This window comes from Epinephelus fuscoguttatus, linkage group LG10 (genome assembly GCF_011397635.1).
Source record: "Epinephelus fuscoguttatus linkage group LG10, E.fuscoguttatus.final_Chr_v1".
Taxonomy (NCBI): Eukaryota; Metazoa; Chordata; class Actinopteri; order Perciformes; family Serranidae; genus Epinephelus; species Epinephelus fuscoguttatus.
Genome location: NC_064761.1, coordinates 27118819 through 27141757, shown reverse-complemented (window position 1 = coordinate 27141757; position 22939 = coordinate 27118819). Strand labels below are relative to the sequence as shown.

General features: G+C 41.7%; 1 protein-coding gene across 1 annotated transcript in view; it reads right to left on the bottom strand.

Annotated features, from left to right (window-relative positions):
• Positions 1-1392: 1392 nt before the first annotated feature.
• Positions 1393-22939, bottom strand: part of acbd6 (acyl-CoA binding domain containing 6) — a 41454-nt gene continuing 19907 nt past the window's right edge. Inside the window, exons 7-8 of the mRNA XM_049588520.1 lie at positions 5697-5727; positions 1393-2333 (exon numbers count right to left, since the gene is read on the bottom strand). Of these exons, the coding sequence (XP_049444477.1) occupies positions 2179-2333; positions 5697-5727 (186 nt within the window). The 3' untranslated portion in view covers positions 1393-2178. The remainder of the gene's footprint in view (positions 2334-5696; positions 5728-22939) is intronic.

Here is a 22939-nt window from a genome sequence, read left to right as displayed (position 1 = left end):
GATGTACATGTACTTTAAAGATTATATCTACGCTTGTGTGCATTTGTCTGTATGTACTGTACATACAAACTTTCTTTCCATCACACTTTTTAGGCTAGCCTAATCATGTTTTGATGATATTCTGGCATTATTTGGGTTTTAATAGCATTCTTTGGACATGTATAAAGTACATTCAGAATGTTTTTACCATAGTTTGCGACACATGTCATCATGACTGTTTATGGTCAGCTCTGTGCATTGTCATGGATACACAAGCTGAGTTAACAGCACTTTGCTGGGGTAGACATGTATGTCAAAAAGAAAATCCCACATTTCTGGTCAGAAGGAGAAACACACCTATTTTTAAACACTGTGAAAGACTTTGATGTTGACAGGATTATGTATATGTGAAAATATCGCAATACTGAACTTTTCAAGGAGGTGGTGGGAGGAATAAAAGTGGGAGGCTGTGTTCGTATGGTCAGTCACGTCCACCAGTGATAGAAAACTTTAAAAAATCCCGGCACAAGTGACAGCTGTTCCACTTTTCCATATGTTGATGTGATAAAAAAAAGTCAGGGCATGATTATCAGGGTACACATGGCTGCAAGTAAACAGGAATATCAGTGGAATATTCATTTTTATGAGTCCTGTAAATGGCAAGGCAGGAATATCGTCTTGAATATTGAATATCGTCTTGAATATTGAATATTTTGTGTAACTGTAGTCAGTGTTTGGTTTGTTCGCTTGCTTTGTTGGGGGTGTTTTATGTAACTTACCCATTTTGTAAAGCATTTAACCTCTAACACAAATGTTATTCTGATAAAAATTATCATAAAATATCTGTTCCCAAACTGTTTTTGCTTAAGAGGTACATCAATGATTGGCTCAGTTATTTTAATCTGTATGGATAATATATGATTTAGGTTCACTGTGGTGCTCACTGAGGCGGGATGTGAGTTTAAGTTTTACTTGTAGGGCTGCAGTATACACAGGTATACACCATATACTTGCAGTGTGTATTTTCACTCCCAATGTTAAAGTACAATGGAGCAGTGGTTCTCAACTGGTCCAGCCACGGGGTCCAGGTTTCTCCTTACTCATTAGTTCAAGGTCCACACACTTCAGTTCATTCAGTGCCATATTTGCTTTTGGCCTTGTCGTCAAGCTAGTCACTCACTCTACAACAGAAAACAGCACTAAAAAAATAAAAGCTCTGTGCTGTCAATGTATTGTACCTAAAAATTAAGTGTGTTTTTTGCAAAGTTGACACATTTGTGAGTCACTTGCGGTCATTCAGAACGGACCAGCTATCCACTTTTGGACCGCGACCCACCAGTTGGGAACCACTGTGAGCATACCACACTATGACCTGATTATAAGTTATCTAATGAGCAGAGAACAAGTCAGAGGGAAAGTATTTGTTGAAGACTTTAATGAGATAAATGACAAATGTTTAAAGCATTCCTTGAATGTAACAACTGAATCATGAACAGATGGTCAGAGAGGACTGACCCAGACTAAAAGGCCTGGCTGATTGTCAGACCTGGGCAGTAGGAGTGGGTGATATGTATAAAATATTCTATCACAGTATGTAGTTTCATATCGTTGTGACATGAATTTTCGCAAATTTTATACTGTTAGATAAAATAAATGAATGGGAATGTCTGTGTTTGGCTCCTCCAGTGACGTTAATACCTGACAGATCCAGATACTTCATCACAGTGATGCACAAATCCTGTTATTCCAGTATCACCAATAAGCTGATCTGCTCATCGATTTGCATCATTGCCTACAGTGTTGGAATACAACGAGAGATATTTAAAGGTAGAACTACCTCAGTACAGTACTCACAGTAACTGTCATATCACCCAACCCTACTGGGCTTATAAAGTCAATATACAGTATTTAATGATTTAAAATACATGCAGTGTGCTTCATTTCATGTGTCTCACCAAATGGAAGGGCTAACACTTACACCCTGTTGTTCCAAAGAGCTAAGCCAATGAAATTAAACTCACCTCAAGTATTTGGAAACAATATTAAATAAAACTGTTGCAATCCTGGTCTACTAACTGCAGGGGATGAACACAGTCTCTTCAGGAATAAAGGAGGGATGATGAGGAGGATGGGCGAATAAGTGGAGCAAGGCTGAGACAAGGAAGGGGGGCGGGGACCGGGTGGTGTCAGGTGGACAATCTAGCCTTTCGGAGCCGTGTACTGACGCAGGAGAGAGGAGATGGCACTGGATTCAGTGACCTCCTCAGGGAGAGAGCCCTCCATGTCTTTGATGGACGGGTCGGCTCCGGCGTTCAGCAGGAGCTCCACGATGTCGGCAAACTCGCATGCCGATGCTACGGAAAGAAGAGTTCAAAATATAGGATGAGTGAAGGAGGAGAAAACAGAAACGACAAGAAATAAAAGAAGTAAAGCACGAAAAGCAAACATTAATGCAAACATCCTGCAAGGCATTTAGCTTGTTAGCTGTGCTAGCAGCTATGTCGACCTCTCAGTGTGTTCGCCACTTTGGTCCAGACTGTATTTTGCGTCCATGATTGTTGCAGGTTTGAAAATAAATACCTCAACTGGTGTATATGAAGTTTACGCACTTCAAAACGTTCGTCTGTCATTTAAGTTTTCAGGACAGGTTTGATTGTCTCAGATTTTTTCACATCTGTCAGAAGTCTGGAGAGTTGTTTGACCAAGAAGCAGTGAAGAAAATGTGGCATAATCTGCAGGACAGATAGCTACATCCACAGCAATGGAGAGGAACAGGGCACACAGTATCATTTCATAACTCAGTTAGTCTACTTTTAACAGATCAGACAGTAATATTCAGATGGATGATGATGGGGAGGAGAATGTAAAAGAGAATGAGGACTGCACACAGACAGGGACAAAGAGAGAGCAACAGTGTGGAGATTTGAGTTTCATAAATATTAATCGATTGATTGTGAACTATTAAATTAAACGCCAACTACTTTGATAATCGATTAATTTGTTAAAATTTTTAAGAAAAAAACCCTCTAAATTCTCTGATTAGTCTCTGATTAGTATTTTCTGGGTTCTTTACTCGGTAAACTGAATATCTTTGGGTTGTGGACAAAACAAGATACTTGAGGCCATCGTCTTGGTTTTTGGGAACCACTAACCACTGATTTTTCACCATTTTCCGACATTTTATAAACCAAACAACTAATCGATAACATAAGAAAAACAAAGAGAAAAAGTTAAATAAATAAGAAAATTAATTAAAAAGGAAATTAAACCAATAAATAAATTGTTAGTCGTAACCCTAATGGAGACCGAGAGGGAGGACAGCTCAGCCCCCTCAGGTGGATGTGGTGCCAATTGCAAGATGCGGGCTGAAAGTGCTGACAGCCAGAGAGGTTTCTCCAGGGGAGAGAAGCAAGGGAGCAAATGTGTTCCATGTTGTCTTGTATTGTAAATTTTGGCAAGGAATAATAAAACAAAAGTACAAAACAAAGTATGATGCATCAGACTCTGTGCAAGGTTTCTGAGCAAAACAATTTTCTGCAGAAAAAAAAGAAAGAAAAAAGGCAGACAAAAAATACAGACTTATTAGAATGGCAAATCATGCCTTCAACATCCTAAAGAAAATAACAAAGCTGCATCCACCACTTTGGTTGATGACCAGATTACTACAAATCTAATGGTTTCCATCAGCCTCAGCTGTACTTTGATTTTAGTGCTAATTAGCAAACGTTAGCATGCTAACACCCTAAACCAACTGCTCTTCAACGATTTTCTGGCCAAGGACAAGTTAGCTTAAAGAGAGACAGAGCCCCCCCTACTACATATGTTGCACTAAACTCAGGTGCATATTAAACTGGGTGGATAGAGGCTGTCAGGCAGAAGGACATAAGAACCTCAGGTTGCAGTCTTGACCTGTAAATACCTACTAAACATCAATATGTTAGCATTGTCATTGTCAGCCTCAAAGAGCTGTGAGTGTTCCTGTAGTCTTTGAGCCTCGAGGTGCAACCAGCAGAGGAGCTTTGTTATACTGTAATTAATTCTTATATGGATAAATGTCATAATTGAGATCTGATTGATTTGATGGTTCACTGCACCTCATGTCAGAGCGTTATGATGACGTGAACCAGGTTTGAGTAAATATGGCTCATCCCTTTCCTCAGCGTACTGTAGTTTAGTCCAGTATGTACAGTAATGCAGTTAATGAAAAGCCCATCTGCAGGTCCAGCATTGACACTGGCTTGAACCTGTGGTTCTCTCAAACACTTCATTTCTGCCCCATTGGCAATTTGTGCCCCACTAAAAGGGTCTTCTCTCTCTGTTTAAGAGGGAGAGAGCGGGGGATGCTTGCACTTTCTTAACCCAGTTAGCAGGTCCCTGCTTTCCCGATGCACCTCTGGCACCTCGCCCCCTCCCCATCCCCTCTCTCTTCCTCTCTTGTTCTGAGTGCTCTTCTCTGTCGGTGTCAATCGCCCGCTCCTCTTAAAGAGCAGACTCTGTGCTGCGCCATGATCGCTGATGTCAGCAGCCACAGTGATTGACAGCCAGGCCTTTTAACCTCCAGCACAGAGGTGGCTGGCGGGCTGGCTGGAGTGTGTGTGCATGAGATATGATGATACATCGGAATGCATGGGAGTGTGTAGGCAAGTGCGTGCTCAAGTTGTGTCTATGAATAGCATGAGGTGTGTGAGTATCAAACACTACAAGAATCACTTATCTTTAAGCCAAATCAGACTAACAAAGCTTGGCTTATTTTTCCAGCCACGCTTGCAGTCCTCCTCTTGTTGCTCTAAACAGTATTTTATTTAGCCAGAGGTGTGTGTGTGTGGCGCGTGGCGGGTGTCTCGCCTGGGCCTTGAGCTGTAAAAAGTGGCTGGCCCTCAGGGGAGCCATAGAGGAGGAGAACAATTTATGGTGAGCAGTAAACCCTCAATTAATCACTTGCCAGCCACTGTGGCCCTGTGCAAAGAGAGGTGGGAATGAATTTTCATTCTCTGCTATTTGTCTCTTGGAGTTCATCGCTTATGTTTATTAGTCATCTTTTTATGCCCCATCCTCGGGGCTTCCTCTGCCGAGTGTGTTTGTGTGTGCAGGTCTCCGGTGGGTGATGCAACATGCCCACACCAACGCCGCAAAGCTGGGGGACAGATGGTGCAGCCACACACACGCACACACTCAGAGGACAGGGGAAACGCCCCTCAGGGACATGTGTGTTGGGGCACAAGAGGGTCAGGGGAGTCTAAGGACCACTGCTGATTTCCTCTGGGAGGCTTGCCGATTATTACACACACACACACACACACACACACACACAGAACAAAACCAGACAGGCATCCACACATACATACCAAAGGATGCACACACATGCACCCACAGGATACAACCCAGAGGAATATAAGAAACTGGGTGAAAAACAACTGTGGAAAATAAAGATGAGGAATGGAGGCGAGAGCGTGAGAGGAAGAGGAAGGGAAAATGACAAATTTGAGACAAATGCTGGCAAAGTGCAAAAAACAAGCTGCTGTATATAAAGAGAGTGCGCACACACAAAACAAAATGATGTCAGTGTACAATAGATATGTATCGTTCCAAAATGAGATGCTCACGATTTGCAAAACAGACACATAAACTCACAAAAAGCTTTATGGCAGAAAAATAAATTTAAAGTGCATATACAACATTTTGGACTGCATAGATTAACAAGAGAGAGGCCTTCTTACCATAATGTAGCGCTGTCTGTCCTTCATTATCCTGCAAGACAAAAACAACTCTTAATAATATCACACAGAACAAAATATATACTGCAAGCATTTGGTGTGAGATAAATTGTTTTGCTCAAACTACCCAAGAGTCAACAGGAAAACTTTGAGTTACCAGAATACCAATCACCTCCTACTTGTTGGCTGTCTGAGAACAAAAGGTGCCACGTTTTCATTGTACCAAAGGGGGATTATGAGACGATGAGATATTGATTTGAGAAACGCGTGACGTGACCTGCAAATCAAACTTTTCAACTTGCAGGTGACTTGTAGCACTAATCAACCAAAACCAATGAACTACTGAAACTCAACATATTACAGTGGAAGTACCTTCAGCAGTTTGTATCCAACCACACACCGACCACCAATCCCAACTCTACATTTCAACCCATGTCAACAGCTCCCTGACACAGTCACAGCAGAAACGAGAGTCTCAGAGAGTCTTGAAGATTAAGGCTTTTATTACTCTATACTGTTAATAAACAAAAATGTACTACACTGTATTTGAGTAGTTTGGGCAGAATGGGAAAAACAGGAAAACCTGCCATTACCTTTGGACTTTGGAGTGTTTATGCTTTATTAAATAACTACTTTTATTGTGCTACGCATTTGCAGCAGCCTTTCAACAAAAGAAAGTAAATATAGACAGTGTATAGCTTTATTTAAATGAACTGGAATGATTATAATCGTGTTAATATTGGACCTTAGACATAATTCCAGAAATTCCTGCAGCTGTTTCCAGCTGTTTATTCACACTTGTGTAGTTCTTTATGCCAAATGGGAGATAGTACAGTTGTCAGAGACCCCTGATGTGAGGGTTTAAGGTAAGGGGGTGTAGTATGTTGTAAAGCCCTCTGAGGCAAATTGTGATTTGTGATATTGGGCTGTATAAATAAAACTTAACTGAAACTAAATTAACTGAATATCTCAGACTCTAATAATAAAATCTAATAATAGTCTTAACAATATGATATGAATGCGGCATCTGTCTTTTTGACTTCCCTATCACTGAGTCCCAGCACATTTGTTCCTACTGAGTGTGTACATCTTAAAAAATGTCTCAAAAATACAGTTTCATATAATTTTTTTTAACACAGCAGTGCACTGTGGTTTTTAGCAAACGTTACTCAAATAGGAGAAAACTGCATTCATTAGGGATCATTTCTGCTGTGGATTATTATATATTTGTAGTTCTAGTGAGTATTTACAGCAGCAGCACAGTGTTTGTGGGATCGACCCATTACAAACTAACTACAGTGCTCACGTTCATCGTAATGAAAAAACATGCCACCCTGTGCAACAATGTTGCCCGTTCAGCCTGTTCACACCTGGTATTGACACGTGTTTCAGTGATCTGATCGCAAGTGGAAAGCTGAGACACACTGCTGCTAAAACCTGTGCCTATTATTCTTCTCCAGCTAACCATTTGTGCTCAGATTTTGTTACTGCTGTGTCACTTATGCTAGGAGACAAAAGGACTCACAGTTAGTACACCCACACACTCACTAGCTTTGAACATGGGGCACCCGCTCTACTAGGGGAGCTACTGGGTGCCCCATTGATGTGTTTAATCATTTTTGGGCAACAATGGAGGTCTGTGGCACAGAGGAATAAGTGACGTCAGACTTTGGATAGTCAGAAAATATTTGTTGGTAGAGAAAGTCATTGTGGTTTTGCTTTTTTCATGTGACTTGTAACAATAAGAAAAATAAAGAATATTTACAGCCTCATCTTTAAAATGAATTAACCATGGAGGCCGTGTGACCCTGACACACAACAGCTCAGGGAGTGTCAGAGGGTGACCAGAAAATCAGTGGTGGTGTCCTGCGCTCATGTGTGTGTGAGTGTGTGTCTTTTGAACAGTAAAAATGATACTTAGGATCAAGGGGTCAATGGTAGAGATATAATTCTTGTTAGAAGTGTGGATTGCGGACAGGGATGGGGAAATGTGTGCGTGTGTGTGTGTGTGTGTGTGTGTGTGTGTGTGTGTGTGTGTGCAGGTATAATAAGACACAATATATGACAGGCATCATCAACAGGAGATTCAGTTCTTAATCACTGTTCCAGCCTGCCTTTGCACCTCATAATGATGATGAATGGTCAAACTGTTGCCTCCAGTCTCAGAACAAGAGCAGTCGTTAAGTCAAGCACAATGGTCTCAAACGCTCAGAGACAGATTAAAAACCAGCAGATGCAGTGACATTTCCTTCTGCGTCGTAAAATGTCACTGCAGTGGAAATACCTCTAAATTACTAAAACTGTTATGGTGAAATTATTCATTAGTCTTTCCACCTTTGCCCTTCTCACAGCAGATCCTCTCGTGCACCTTCCCGTTTTTGGTTACTTCCATGTCCTTCCTCGACTCTCTTCCAATCCTTCCTCCTCTTCTTCTTCTTCTGACCCCTCTTCCTCCAAGCCACACCTCCCTCCTCTCTTTTCTTTCATTACCTCGCCCACCGTCACCTCTCTCATTCTCCAGTCACTCCTCTCTTTCCTCTTCTCTCCCCTTTCATTACCACTTCTACCTTTCTCTCTCCTCTCCGTTCAGTCTCCTCTTCAATCTTAATCCTTTTCCTTTCCTTCTTCGTCCCTTTCCTGTCTTCCCTCTCTAGCTGGGCCCAGTGCAGAGTGATCCTATTGTTGTGTGTCTCCCTCTCTCAGGGGCAGCACTTCGGGGACCTGCTGATTGGATTAGAGCTTTCTATTCCCTCTGGGTGGATCACAGAGTACAGATGCAAATCGCCACCAGCGTGGAAAGCGTGCCGTAGTTAACCCAAGACAACAATGCTGTCTGTCTGCGAGTCAAATCACAACCTATGATGTATTGAGGACATTGTGTCTGTCTCTCCCAATGATAGTGATTCTTGAGAGAGAGACAGAGACAGAGAGAGAGAGGGCAGATTTGCATGTTACCATGTAGCAGATAACTTTATGTTTCAACAACACTGTGGTTAATGTGTGTTAGGTTTAGGCAGAAGAGGTTATGGTTGGGAAAAGATTATGGTTTGGCTTAAAGTACCCCATATATGGGACACAATCACGGCAGTAAAGTACAATGGCAAAATTTTCCTCCGGCAACTGAGTTACATTTAGATATAGATGCATTAAGAAAAAAAACATACTCAACTAGTTTCATTTTCATTTTACAGCATAGTGCGCGCACACGCACACACACACACACACACACACACACACACAAAAAAGGGGCACAACAGGGCAGTGACAGATGTTTAAAGCCGGGGCCAAGAGAAAGACCTTGATGCACATAAATACATACAGTTATAATTAAAGTGTAAGGGGTTTAAGCCCTAATCTGTAGCGAGCACTAATCTGCCATTCGGTGTTCAACAAGCACACACACACACACACACACACACACACACACACACACAAAAGTATGAATGACTATCTGAGAATTCACAAGCAAAAAATATATGTCTTAAAGTGCAGTGAGACGGTACACTGAAAGAAATACAGATACAGAGTGTGTTGCCTGCAGAAGTGCATGTTTGTGAGGAGATATTTGCCAGTGTGTGTGTGGTGTACATGCTTCTTGCATGTTCATGTGAGGGGTCAGCGGCCTGTCCTCTCAGCGTTCCCTAATGCCCCTTCATCCAGGACGGAGGCTTGATGGAATCACAGGAAATTGGATTGTCTTCCATTTGCTTTGGAAGCAGCCTGGAAGAGACACTCCATCCCCTCTCCTCTCCATCCCACCACTCTCCCCCCAATACCTGCAGTTAGCTTCTGTAGCATTAGCCCCCCCCCTCACCACCGCTGCTGCCCCATCTCTGGTGCACCCCTGTTCCCATCCCATTACAGAGGCATGTCGCACCGAACCCCTGCTTTTACATGTCATCCAAAGTTTCCCCTTGCGGTGCAGAAATGCTGGGCTGGATGTCAGCAGAGTGCTCAATAAAGCTCCTGCTTGCACAATACCAGCAGCAGCAGCAGCAGAGATCCAGCACTGTGTAGTGTATCACCCTAATGGGGTGGAGCAATATGCTTAGGAGCAGCATGGATAGGGATTGATCTATTAGTACAATTGCAGTTTTGCTGAATTTAAGTCACACCAATCTATCATTTCTACCACAAAAGTGATGTGAAGCAAGATGGATAAAAGATAAAGACAGCAAGTAAAGGATGTAGGAAGATATGCAGACATCAAAATAATACACTAACTAGTCCAAAATTGGTCCAATGAAAGATGATCCGTTTGTATATATTTGTGTCTTTTTCGGTCAGACTGTCCTGACAGAGCGTAGGACTGACCAGAGTCAGACTGAGGCCAACTGGGATCAAATAAAAAACGGTCTGTAACTCTGTTTATCTGCAGAGAACACACAAAGGGACTGTCACAGATGTTGTGTTCATTTCTGGAAAGTGGTTTAACTTGTTTTCCCCGTCAGTCTGCCTTCTCAGACGTTGGACGACGAGACGGGAATACTGCAAACGTTCATCCCAAGCTGTTTACACCAGCATTAAGTGGAGGGATCAAGGGCATATCAGAGGCGGAAACTTAACTCAGTCAGGGATACAAGTAGGACACAGAGGTCCCTTGAGTCTATCTGTGCTTGGAAATAGGTTTCAGTCTGTCTGTGTTTTCATTCTGTTTGTCTTTGTCCGAGTCAAAGGAGAGATTATGGGTAGAGGTTAAAGGTCTGTCAAATCCATCGCAGTCTGTGGAGTCTGCTGCAGCATGTAAGACTGAAGAAAGCACGGTGTGTGTGTGTATGTGTGGTTTTCATGTTTCATACAATGCCAATCCAACTGCCAATGATCTTTGGTATGAGGTGGATGTGATCTGAAGGCCATGATTGGGGCCGCGTGACTGACAAGCCAACTGCAGGGGATGGCAAGCATGCCACTAGTGCTATGCGCAGAAGAAGAAGAAGAAGAAGAAGAAGAAGATGATGATGATGATGATGATGATGATGATGATGATGATGATGATGATGATATACTTGGGGGTTCAGTGTCTTGCTCAAGGGTACCTCAACAGTGCTCAAGAGGTTAACTGGGCACCTCTCCACGCTCCATATGTGGTCCGTGTGGGGAACCTAAACTGCTGACCCTCCGGTTCCCAAGTCAAGTCCCTATGGACTGAGCTACTGCTGCCCCTGAGCATCCACTCTACGTTGAGCGCTTCATGGTTGCCATTTTTTTCCGGGTACCGAGAGTTGGAAACTACTCAACAGGTAAAACGCTGCTACCTCTTGTCACTGTAATTTTTTTACCCAGCCTTCCAATCATACTGGAGGGTCGGGACAAATACCATAAAGATCAACCATCATGTCGCTGAACAACAATGGAGGAGAAATTAATACCGAACCCACACAGACCGGTGGGTCCATTCTCTCTCCCTGTGTGTTTCAGCCTTCCCTTCATCCAGAGCGAGGGTCATAGATACTTTACCATGTGTCAACAGTTTTACTCTTGCAGACATTTTGTATCTTAGCACAGCAAATAAAGCATCTCGGCATATTGCAACTCCACCACCACAACAGCCCTAGCTACTGAAAGGATCTCTTTCCTTAACACCATTTCCTTTTCTGCTGCAAAATCAAAGCCTGTTCTCTTTCTTATGAGCCATCTTTCCAATATCTATTAATAAGAACAGTGTCATTGTCAACAGTAACAATTATTTAAGTGGTATTCATTTTAAGATGGAGAACACATTATTGGCACACAATGACTTCAACACTGTCTTTCACTAACAAATGTTTTGTCTGGAAATGAAAATACAACTTAAAGGTGCTGGAATTTGCCATCAATAAATCATCGCCACAGTCATTTTGAGACATTAGTGTAATTACTGCAACCAAACAAAGACCTTAGCCAAGGTGACTGGCAGTCGTCTCGGCTTCGTCACAAGACAAGAGGGTTTTACTCTCCCAGAGTGAGCAGTGCAACACTTTCAGAGGCTGCGGAGTATCTGCAAAAGCTAAAGAAAATCACTTCCAATATGCTTCTCCAGAGGGGAAACCAAAGCTAATGCAGAGACATCCTGAGCTGCAATTCCCCTAACGGCCACTAGCTGTAACTCACTACATCTATTTCTTTCTCACCATCATATCCTCTTTTTCCAACTCTTCCTTCATGTTTCTCTTTCAGCTCTTTTCCTCTGTCTCATCTTTCTGTTTCTCAGTAAACTTTCTCAGGGCTTTTCCTCCTCTCCTCCTTTCCCCGCCCCCCACCTTTCTCCCCCCCTACTGTCCCTGACAGCAACATTAAACAAGTGGGGAAAAATGGACAAGCAATTATGATTTATGATCAATGCATGCAGCAGCTGCTGACTTTTATAATGACAGTGGTTGGGAGGAGGGAGCGAGGGGATGAATGTGCGTGTGTGTGTGTGTGTGTGTGTGTGTGTGTGTGTGTGTGTGTGCCTTGATCAGTCTCCAGGGTGCGTGCGGGGAAGATGAGGGGTGAATCGATAGGCGACTGGGATCATTGGTATGCAGATTCCGGCAGATAGCATTATGATGAGCAGGTGCCATTAATCAGAAAGCAGAGCACAAATCTGAGTAAGATGGAGGAGAGGAAGACTTTCCCTCACCGGGTCCCATTTGTAACCAGAACAGCTACTGTGGCACCAACATCACTGACCACACAGAACTTTAAGCAGTTTTTTAGAGGATTAATCACAGATTCTGCACACTTCTGCTATTTTACTAAACATACACTACCATGAGTTGTTTTAGTTTTGTTGCATGTAGTCATTTTGGATTTTCAGAATGGTACGAAAATCAGCTTGCAGTGACTTGTAACCTGCTTTACATAGGTATTCTATAACAGAGAACATTTACTGCAGCTTTATTTCAATGTTAAAGTTGTATTATTGTCACACAAATTTGGATTTGAAAATGTAAGGAAACAGCTATACAACGGAGGCCTTACAATAAATGAGCTTTATACGACATTTAGAACATTAATCTCGCAGTAAACAACTATTTGCTATGTAGTGGAGTAACGGCATCCTAAGCAGAGAATGAAATCACACTCCCTCTGTGTGTGTTGTAATCCAGGCCTCTCTGTTCGTTGTTGTGGTAGACGTGCATGCATGTGAGTCCCTGCGTGTGTATTCCACTGGCTGGCTAATCGCTGCCGCTCTGCACTGTGTTCATCTAGCAGATACCGTTGATGTCCAGACCCATGGTGGCGGAGCAGCATTGTAGCTTAGGTGTCATGCCCATCCCATAGTTAACCCTTAATGTTAACACTTTAAGCTGTGTCAGCACTGTTGCTGCTGCTAGCACCATTAGCTGCTAACTACCGGCTCAGCCACCTTCATGTTGAGAGCCATGTGCAGACAATCCCAGCTCACTCTGAATCAGACATAACTCTGAATGTTGAGTACAGCTGATATTACTGACTTAAAATTATAAGGTATAAGAGGTATCTCTCAGTTGCCTTTGCCTAAGCTTGGAGCAGATTTTGCAGCTTTTGCAACATTACTGACAAGGCCTCCAATACTAATGAGATGGCAATCACCAACACCACCTTACCACACTTTGTAGATAAAAGAGATTCTCAGTCATTTACAGGTTAAAAAAAATCCAATATACATTTAAAGGCTCTTCAAGGAAATTAGAAAAGATGTGGGGGCTGTTCTTTGCCTATGTGGAGAAAATAACCTTTCCAGCTATCCCTGAATAATATCCTACTTAATTTTATCTACTTTTTAGCCATATCTTCACTCTTACCCTGACTTTAAGGGTGAGATTATTGTTTACTGTAATAAGTGATATATGATCAGATTTCTCAGTATTGTTTTGTTTGTATTGTTTTTTTGTTTGTTTATTTGTGTTTTCCCTACTGTACTACTGTTACATTACACTGTCATTCACCTGTGCTTTAACACGATTGTCAGTTTGTCTGTAAAAAATGAATGAACAAAGTTTGTAAAAAAAGAAAAATAATAATAATAATAATAATAATAATAAAGAAAACAAAAGCCAAATGCAAAAAAAACCTCACGAAATTCATGCAATACTTTTCATAATGTTGTTATGAATCTTGTTTTTCCCACCAAAAAAGCAGCTAATTCCCAAATCTCATTATATACATCAGTAAGTTTATAAAGTTTGATGGAAACCTGCATTATGATAACATCATTTTGACAAAAGCAAAAGTAGGAAAAAATTCTACTGCGATATGTAACCCTGAAGATAGGGGATCAAGCTAAAAACATGTGCTCTGCTATGCTTTGGAAAATACTAGCTGCTAATGTACATTGAATCATCATTGAAATTCCAAAATGCAGCATACTGTGTCTAAGTAAGTACTGTTTGTAAAGGCCGGTGAATGCACGTAAGTTTGCCCTATGTTTGCTGTGTGTGTTCACGGTCAGATGTATGCTTGTGTGTGTACTGGGAAGGCCCCCAGTGTTAAAAGGATCTGCAGACCCGGGCCAGCCCTAATTGAATCTGGGTCTCCTCTCAGAGCAGGGAGAGGTAACCTTGCCACTCAGCGTGTGAGCACTGCCACCCACGGTCAAATTAGCCTGACGCCAAAACTCACTGCCCTTCACACCTCCGGGGAGTGTCCTTCAGGTGCCCGGGTGATCCCCCCCAGCCCCCTCACACCCATAGCTGCCATCAGCAACATCACAGTTTGGGGGGAAATCCTGAATGATTCACAGGTCCAGAGTTTGACAGGGGTCCCGCAGGATGCCAGGGATTATAGATATTTATTGTGTCACAGTTGTCAAGAGGCCTAAAAGTGTGACACACCTAATTTCAGCACAGGGTGTCCATCCTGAAACACCTCCTGTGGGTCTGGAGCAAAGGGAAATTAGAGTATCTGAGCTCCATCTGAGTGTAAAAGCTCCTTTAAAAGGCTGAACATACCTTTACCCACAATAGTCTGATTTTCTCTGCCAAACCAGACAAAAGAAGGCTCTCTTTTTCTCCAAATCTCCATTCTCTCCAACCCCATTCTCTTCTTCCCCCTCTATACTACACCCCTCCCCATGTCGCTGGGCTTGCTTGTTCCCGTGGGACACCTTAGCCTCCATTAAAGCCATCAGAGAGGAGGATGAGGTTGAGACTGAGAATTAACATCGCCAGAGGCCCCGTCTGTCCTCCTGCGGCTCATCGATGATGTTTAAAAAGAAATATATGAAATAAATAAATACATAAAAGAGTGTAATATGAAAATCAATGGCCAGGCAGCGGGGGCTGCGGCTGAGGCATTTGGAGTGAGGGACTCATAAAGCTGAGTACTGCGGGAGACTGATGGAAGGCAAAACACTTACTTTGTTTATTCTCTCTCCTCACCCCCGTCCCCTCCCCTCGCTGTCTGTATCCAGCTCTCACTCTCTCACTCTCCCCCCCCCTCCTCTGTCTGAAATGGTCGAGGACAGCTTTAATGCTCCTGACAATTTATGTGGACGGTTAAGAACGATGGAAATCAAATAGTTGAGTGTAGGCAAGGCCCAGTGAGTGGCCAATAAGAAAGAAACAACAGCTGATGATGGCAAAGAGGACTGTTACCTGCTGGAATGGCTCTTTAGGCCGCACTATTACTGTCAAGTCGCTGGCTCTTTTCTGAGTGCTCATATTATAGATTCATAACTGTATCTATGTCCGATAGGCCCTTTTAACACAGCGCGGCAACAGCTTTCATTTCATCGAGTCAAGCTAATGTGCAGCAAGTACTAAATATGAATCCTATAAGAGCAGCTTACAGTGTGGCGTATAAAATGTCAAATGGTGTGTGTGGTAGTTACGGTGCTTTTTATGCTGTGTGTTGTACGTTACCAAGGTGTGCTCTGATTCCTCTACTTTAACAGATGCGCGCGCACACACACACACACACACACACACACACACGAAAATGCAGGAGCAATAAATTACACTTGGTCCTATTATGAAGACGAAGCAAGGAATGGCTTTCTTAAATATCTGCATAATGTGTGCGCTAAACTGTGGGAGTGTCTCAGAGTCCACTATTAATCTGTTGGAGAGACACGAGAGTGTGTGAAGGTGCTCACTGTAGCTCTGACACCCTGTCTGCATCCATGCTCAGCTCAATAGATACAATTTACATGCTCCAAGCTGTGGACACATGTAGATGAACGTGCATGTACACATCCACACTGTAGTGTGTTGTTTCGCTTCTTCTCCGCTCGTCTCCAGGGTTGGAAAATACGGATAAAAGTCCCTATCACAGTATTTTATGTTGTTGAGCAATCATGAATGGTAGATATATTCAATTTTTTTTGTTGAAAGATGTAAACTAATTGTTATCTGTAAATGTTTTTGTCTCTGAATTCAAAGGCATGTTTTTGCCCCATAAAGGTACAAGAGGGCATGTCGCTCCAGCTGTATCTCATTAGATACCAATTCTGTACCTTTCTAGTTGGTACATTTTTGTCACTCAGGGTGCAGAAATGTTCTTTTAGAGGTAAAGAAAAGAAGGTATGAGAATGTACCAATTTTCAAGGGCTGGGTGATAAATGATAATGATAATTATCACAATAGAAGTTTTGATTGAATTATAACAGGTACTGTGGTGCAGTGGTTAGCATTGTCAGTGGTTTGAACCCCTGGGAGTCCTTCTGTGTGGAGTTTGCATGTTCTCTCCGTGTCAGTGTGGGTTTTCTTGGGGTACTCCAGCTTCCTCCCACAGTCCAAAGACATGCAGGTTAATCAGTGACTCTAAATTGCTCGTAGGTGTGAATGTGAGCGTTAACGGTTGTCTGTCTCTATGTGTCAGCCCTGTGATAGTCTGGTGACCTGTCCAGGGTGTACCCTGCCTCTCGCCCAGTGTCAGCTGGGAAACGCTCCAGCCCCCCTGCGACCCCTAACAGGACAAGCGGTTACGGAAAATGAAAGAATGAATGAGAATTATAACAAATGTTCAATATAAATAAACAACATAAACACCCAGGGAGGTGGGTGCTATTGCACCTTAAACACTAGGTACCACCCACAATTAAACAGAAGAAGATCAGCCACCAAGGTTGACCAGCACCAAGCTAACGTTCACTGCCACAACATAATTATAATTTGATGTTGAGGTATCAATATATAGAAAGGAATCATTTCAGGAAAAAAATTAAAACATTTCTGACAAATCAGATTAAGTTTTTCTGAAGGTACAATATGTCATTTTCTGCTGCTAGGGGTCCATCAATCAAAATGACAACAAAAGACAATGCCATGATTGCAGTCAGTTTATTCTGATTAGGTTTCCTTCAGTGTTTATTGTTTTTTACCAGGAGCTGAATTACCCACAAAGGTTGGACCAGGTGACTGAAACTGGTAAAAATACTGAATAAAGCAGTTTCATGTTAAAATCAGTGCTCATCCGGGTCTGGAGCCAAGTTGCTACTAACGTTTTCTTTGCTTGTTTCTCTGATTACTTAAGATCCAGACATCTGATGACTTAAAATCCTTCATCTGGTGAAAATATATAGTAAAAAACGTCCAATATCTAAAAAGTACATTCTAACAACATGGCTTAAACTAAAGAAAAAGCCCATTTATGACAGCTTCTCACAGATAACCACAACCCTGACGCATGTATGAAGGGGATATGGCACTACTGACTGGTGATGGGGACAATGAAGTGGTCTGTGTCCTTGATTCAAATTACAGACATCTCTGAGTCTTAACATTGTTGGAAACATTTAGGTTAATGTGAGTACATGACTCAACAAAATATATATTATTGGTCTAGTTGTTTTTGGTCATTTTGATGGGGAAAAGTTGCATATTATATCTTTAAGAGATCCATGCAAATATGGTATGATACTGCCATAAAGCCATCATGCTGATTGATTTGTAAGATGGTCAATAATGTCCTAATACACCCAGAGAGGTGAAAGGGACACATACCATGGTATAAACAGTACAAGTCCGTCTCATATCTTTGTTTACCTGCTCTATTTCTCCCTCCATCTTATTTTATTCTCCATTTTTATCCCTTGAATACTTGATTTATTCCGTCTTCTTACTTTCCCACCTTGCTGCCTTCCCTTTCTTAAAGACCCTATATATTCTGGGGGATAGGTTGCACAATTACAAACACACGTACACACACAAACACACATGCGCACACACACAATTATGACGAATCTTGCTGGATATTTGTTATGACTGGCCTGACTGAGCCATTAGTTATAGGAGGCTGTGCTGGGAAAGGGGAGGGATACAAACGTGTAATAATGCCTCCACCATAGAATTTCAATCAACCCCCATGGTGTGTGTGTATGTGTGTGTGTGTGTGTGTGTGTGCGCGTTTTGATCACACAAGTAGTTGACACCACAGTAGAGGACACAGATGAGACGGTTCAGTGTTCTTTGTTTGCTACAACAGCAGGCTGAGCTTGAATTCCCGAAGCCTTAAAATGCCAACAGTAGAGCTGCATAATATCCACAATAAAGACTGCAGTGTTTAATTTTTGCTGAATGTTGCAACTTCAATATGAGATGTCATAAATATTGATACAGGTTTACTATGCTTTTTCATGAAAAATGAGCATGAACAGATGCTAATGCTTACAATTTGTTCAGTTTGATTAAAATGGAATATTTTCTCTGACGTGCTACTTGATTTGTGAACCGCCGATTTGGCACAAACCAAGAATACCTTCTTTAGTGAAGCAGTCCTAAACACTTTTTCCTTTGAGAAAAAAGAACAGCCTTGTGCTATTTGGTAATTGCAGAGGTCCATATTTATACGGCAGTCTGATGATTTATACATTTTTTCCTTTCATTTAACATACAGTACATCTGCACTATTTTTATAGCAATGCTGGATTATCAAACAAGTTAGCGAGATACGATGGTTTTCATCAAGAGCAGGGCTAACCTGTGTACATGTTACCAAACTGTCAGTGATTTATGATGATTAATCTAACAGTGTACTGATGGAAACCAAATCTGCAAACTTTTTGATAACTAATTAATGGTTGAAATCTTAAATTAAAACAATGGTAGGTAATGGTAGCTAAGCAGTAGGTAACTGGTAGGTCATTGGTAACTAACTGGTAGGTAATTGGTAACCAGCTGGTAGGTAATCAGTAATTAACTGTAGGTAATTGATAACTTACTGGTGGGTAACTGGAAAGTAATTTGTAACTTACTAGTAGGTAAGTGGTTACTAACTGCTAGGTTACTCATAGGTAATTTGTAACTAACTAGTAGGAAGATAAGCGGAAGAGCCCTGGTTTCCGGTTGTAGGCTGTTTGTAGTCCGCATGATATTGACCAATCACGTTTGAGCCGGCTGCAGTTGTTGCCAGGTTAAACGGTCCGTGCGGTGAACTAATGAGGTGAAACATAATTGGCGTCACTGCAAACTCTAAATCCATTGCAATGGTTCCGCATATTTACTTATATATAAACCGAAGTTGGAAATGGAAGTTCGCTTCCTCCGCCCAAATCAAACCGGAATGCCAAAAAATCGGGGGTCTGCCCCCAGAGGCTGTATCGCCATCTGCTGGAAGTCAGATGCCGAATACAGCCAATGGGTTCCGAGAATGTATGGCAGCTAACTGGTAAGTAATTGGTAAGTAACTGGTAGGTAATCCGTAATTGGTAGGTAACTGGAGGGTAATGGGAAACTAACTGGTGGGTTACTGTTAGGTAACTGGTAACTAACTGGTTGGTAATTAGTCATTAACTGGTGGGTAACTGGTAACTTACTGGTAGGTCACTGGTTAGTAATTGGTAACTAACTGGCAGGTAATTGGTAGGTCTGCCTGTATCAATGTCAATATCAGTATTTCAGAGTTTTGATCTTTTTTTCATATTTTAAACATAAACAAACATTGTGAGAAGGATCTTTTATATTTGGGTATTAAAGAACTGTGACTAAGATCTGTGTTGTGTGGGACGCTTTACACTTGAAAATTAAAAAAATCAGAACTCTCTAAGGAACAAACTATGTATTAAAGTCACTGTTCCTATATTACCTTAAACAAACTATATCTGTGGCATTCTGTGCTGCAATGTCTTGTTACTTATCAGCCAAAATCTATGGCGATACTGACATTGCAATGACCTAATATCAGAGGATATATCAGTCTGGCCAATTTACTGGTCCAGCTTTAGAGAGTAACAACAACTTATATGAAAATGTGACTGTTCACTAACATCGGAGGAAATATTCTTTTATATTATAAAGATTTCCCAAGTTCTGCATGGACGTCTCTCAGTATTATCAGTAAAGTTGAGGTCTTACATAATCATGAATTCACTGTTTTCCAATATGTAGATAATCAAACAGTCTGAGTCCACCCAAACTACTCAAATCAGCATCAAATCAGTGGACGCATACCTTAAGATAGACTATCCCATTACGAATGAGTCACATACGTGTATGTGCAGAGCTCCCTCGCTGTATTTTACACAAAAGCAGACAAACACAAACTGTTGATTCCAGTAAAGAATACTTCTCTACCATCTGACTAAAATAATAAAACCGTGCATTTAAGAAACTTAAGAACATGTAAATTCAATAAGATAAGCCAGTCTGCCAGTCTTGAAGGCTCAACTCCTCCCACACACACATAAACAAACACACACACACAGATATCCCTGCAGGTTCTACATGCAGACTATGTGTATGGGACTTGTTGTGTGCTCTCTAGCCACCAATTGTAGGCTGCCCAGTCAGATATTTATTACTATTGATCTAGCTGGTCCTGGCTGGAGACTTTTGTTCTGCCGGCTCGAGGCTCTGACCTCAATTAAGTTATGAATTTCTATCTGATAGACTGGGAGCGCTTGGGGCCTGCCGTGGCCGTGCTACCACGCTGGATTAATTAGAATTAGCGGTGCTGCGAGTCGCCCTCCCCGCCTCATGGATCATGTTGTTTTAATACAAAGTAGAGGCGGAGGCGTGGGAGGGATGGAGTGAAGGGGATGGGAGCTTTGGGGGGAGGGGAGAGTGATGAGGAGAGGGGAAAGATGGAGACAGACGGAAAGGCAAAAAAAAAAGCAAGCATGAGTTGAGTAAAAGGATGCGAGACACGGCCATGTCCTTAAAACCTGCGCTGCCTTTCCAACAATACTTTAGACTTTAACAATGTCTCCTTCCTGGCATTGTGTTTGTGTTGTGTTAACCTGCATCTCACCTGTCCTTCCTCTTTGTCCCCCTAATCCCACCTATGCTCTGTCACTTAACCTCCCAGTAATCTCCTCAAGTCAGACATTGTGTAAATCTACTCTGGACCATTCCTGACCTTTGTTGTAGGTCTGCAGCACCTCCGAACCAAAGCCCTGCCTTTCCGACTCCAGTTCACATGAATGGGCATATCCTCTCTATAAATGCATATTTCCATGGCAACCCTACAGCTTGTCGGGAGGGTAAGGGGAGGGTTTCAGGTGGGATTTCCACCTGTGGGTGTGGGATTACACCGTCTGGACAGAGAATGACCACAGGGAGAGTGGACACACACAAACACACGTCTAGACCAATGAAAGAACAAAATCCTCAAATCTTAGTCACACAAAAGGAAACAATCACCAAATATCTGAGACTGCCCAAATTTGAATCAATTATCTTCACTGGAACAGTTCAGGATTTTGGGAAACACACTCATTTGCTTTCTTGTAGAAAATTAGATGAGAAGATCGATACCACTGTCACACCTGTATGGTAAATATGTAGCCGGTGCCAGCAGACAGTTAGCTTAGCTTAGCTTAGCTTAGCACAAAGACTTGAAATGAAGGGAAGCAGCTAGCCTACATCAACCAGCACCTCTAGAGATCCCTATACAGTATAACACGTTATATGTTGTGTGTTTAATCCATATAAAAAAAAACAAAGTGTAAAAATGATAATTCAGTGCTTTTTCTTGGCTGGGAGCCGAAACTTTGTGGAGTCTCTGCAGGTTGGCTGACACTTGGTTCCAGCCAAAAAATAGTCCGGCACAAAACCACCATTTGTCATTTTTACACTTTGGCTTGTCTATGGGTTGTGTTCGAATATAAGCTATATATTTTTAATTAATAAAATAGTTTATAGCCTTATATTTTTGAGGGTAGTAGAGAATCTTCCTGCAGGTGTAACTGTTTTCTGTTGATAGTGATCACATGACGTATCCTTTCAAAAGAGTGCTTTCTGCTGTCACACGAGCACTGGTGCAATAACAGATCAGCATAATTGTCAGTTTACTGAATGTAAAAAAATGTACCTGAGAAATCAGTTTGTTTTTAAGAAATCAGACGCTATTGTTTTTACTATTTTTTTTTTTTTTGCCATAATAGGAGAATTAATTTGATCTTAACACAAAGCAGCTGCTTTTGTTTAATCAAATGTAGTCTACTAAAGATTCAAAATTTTTTCTTCTTATTGGAAATACCCTCACAAAAGTGCTCAAAAAATCTAAACATCTAAAATTGAATGAAAGCTGAAGAATCTGTAAAGAAGATCATGTGACCTGACTGAAAGCTCCAGGATAGCAAATAAATTGACATTGCAAATGGACTGCACTTGTATTGCGCCTTTCTTTCTAGTCTAGTCCGACCACTCAAAGCGCTTGTCACTCTACGAGTGACATTCACACACTGGTGGCCGAGGCTACCACACAAGATGCCACCTGTTACTCAGTTTTTTTCTTTAACACACTCACATACCCATGGAACAGCCATCGGCTCGGGTTCAGTATTTTGCCCAAGAAAGGGTAAGATTAGGTAAGATTATCCGAACAATAGGGCTGGAAAATATGTGGATACTACGATATGAGACTAGATATTGTCTCAGATTTGGATACAGTAATATTATAAGTTGTATTTCCACCTGATCTGAGAAGAAGCAAACTAAACTAATAATCTGAGCCAGCATTCAATGCCAGCTTTCCCTACTCAGGAACAGACATATTTTGGTAATTACCAGTAAAATATTGGAGTCTGATATCTTGCCTAATTTGTAATGACAATTATACTTCTCCTAGTTCAACAAAACCTTACCCTAATTAGTGATGAGTTTGTATTGTGGGATGTGTTTTCACTGCTGTTGTGATATGATGGAATGTCCTAAACTTAATGTGATGCCTCATTAATGCTCTTAAATACATTCTAGCACATATAATGTAATTCTAGGCCTTAATAATCTTAAACCTTAATTTCCATTATCACATTAAGTGAGGTTTTACAGTACTGTCATCTTTCCCACAGTTTGTGCTCCACTTTCTCTGGGTGTATTAGCTGAGGGAGCGGTGATACGATGAGGGTGGGGAGGTGGAGG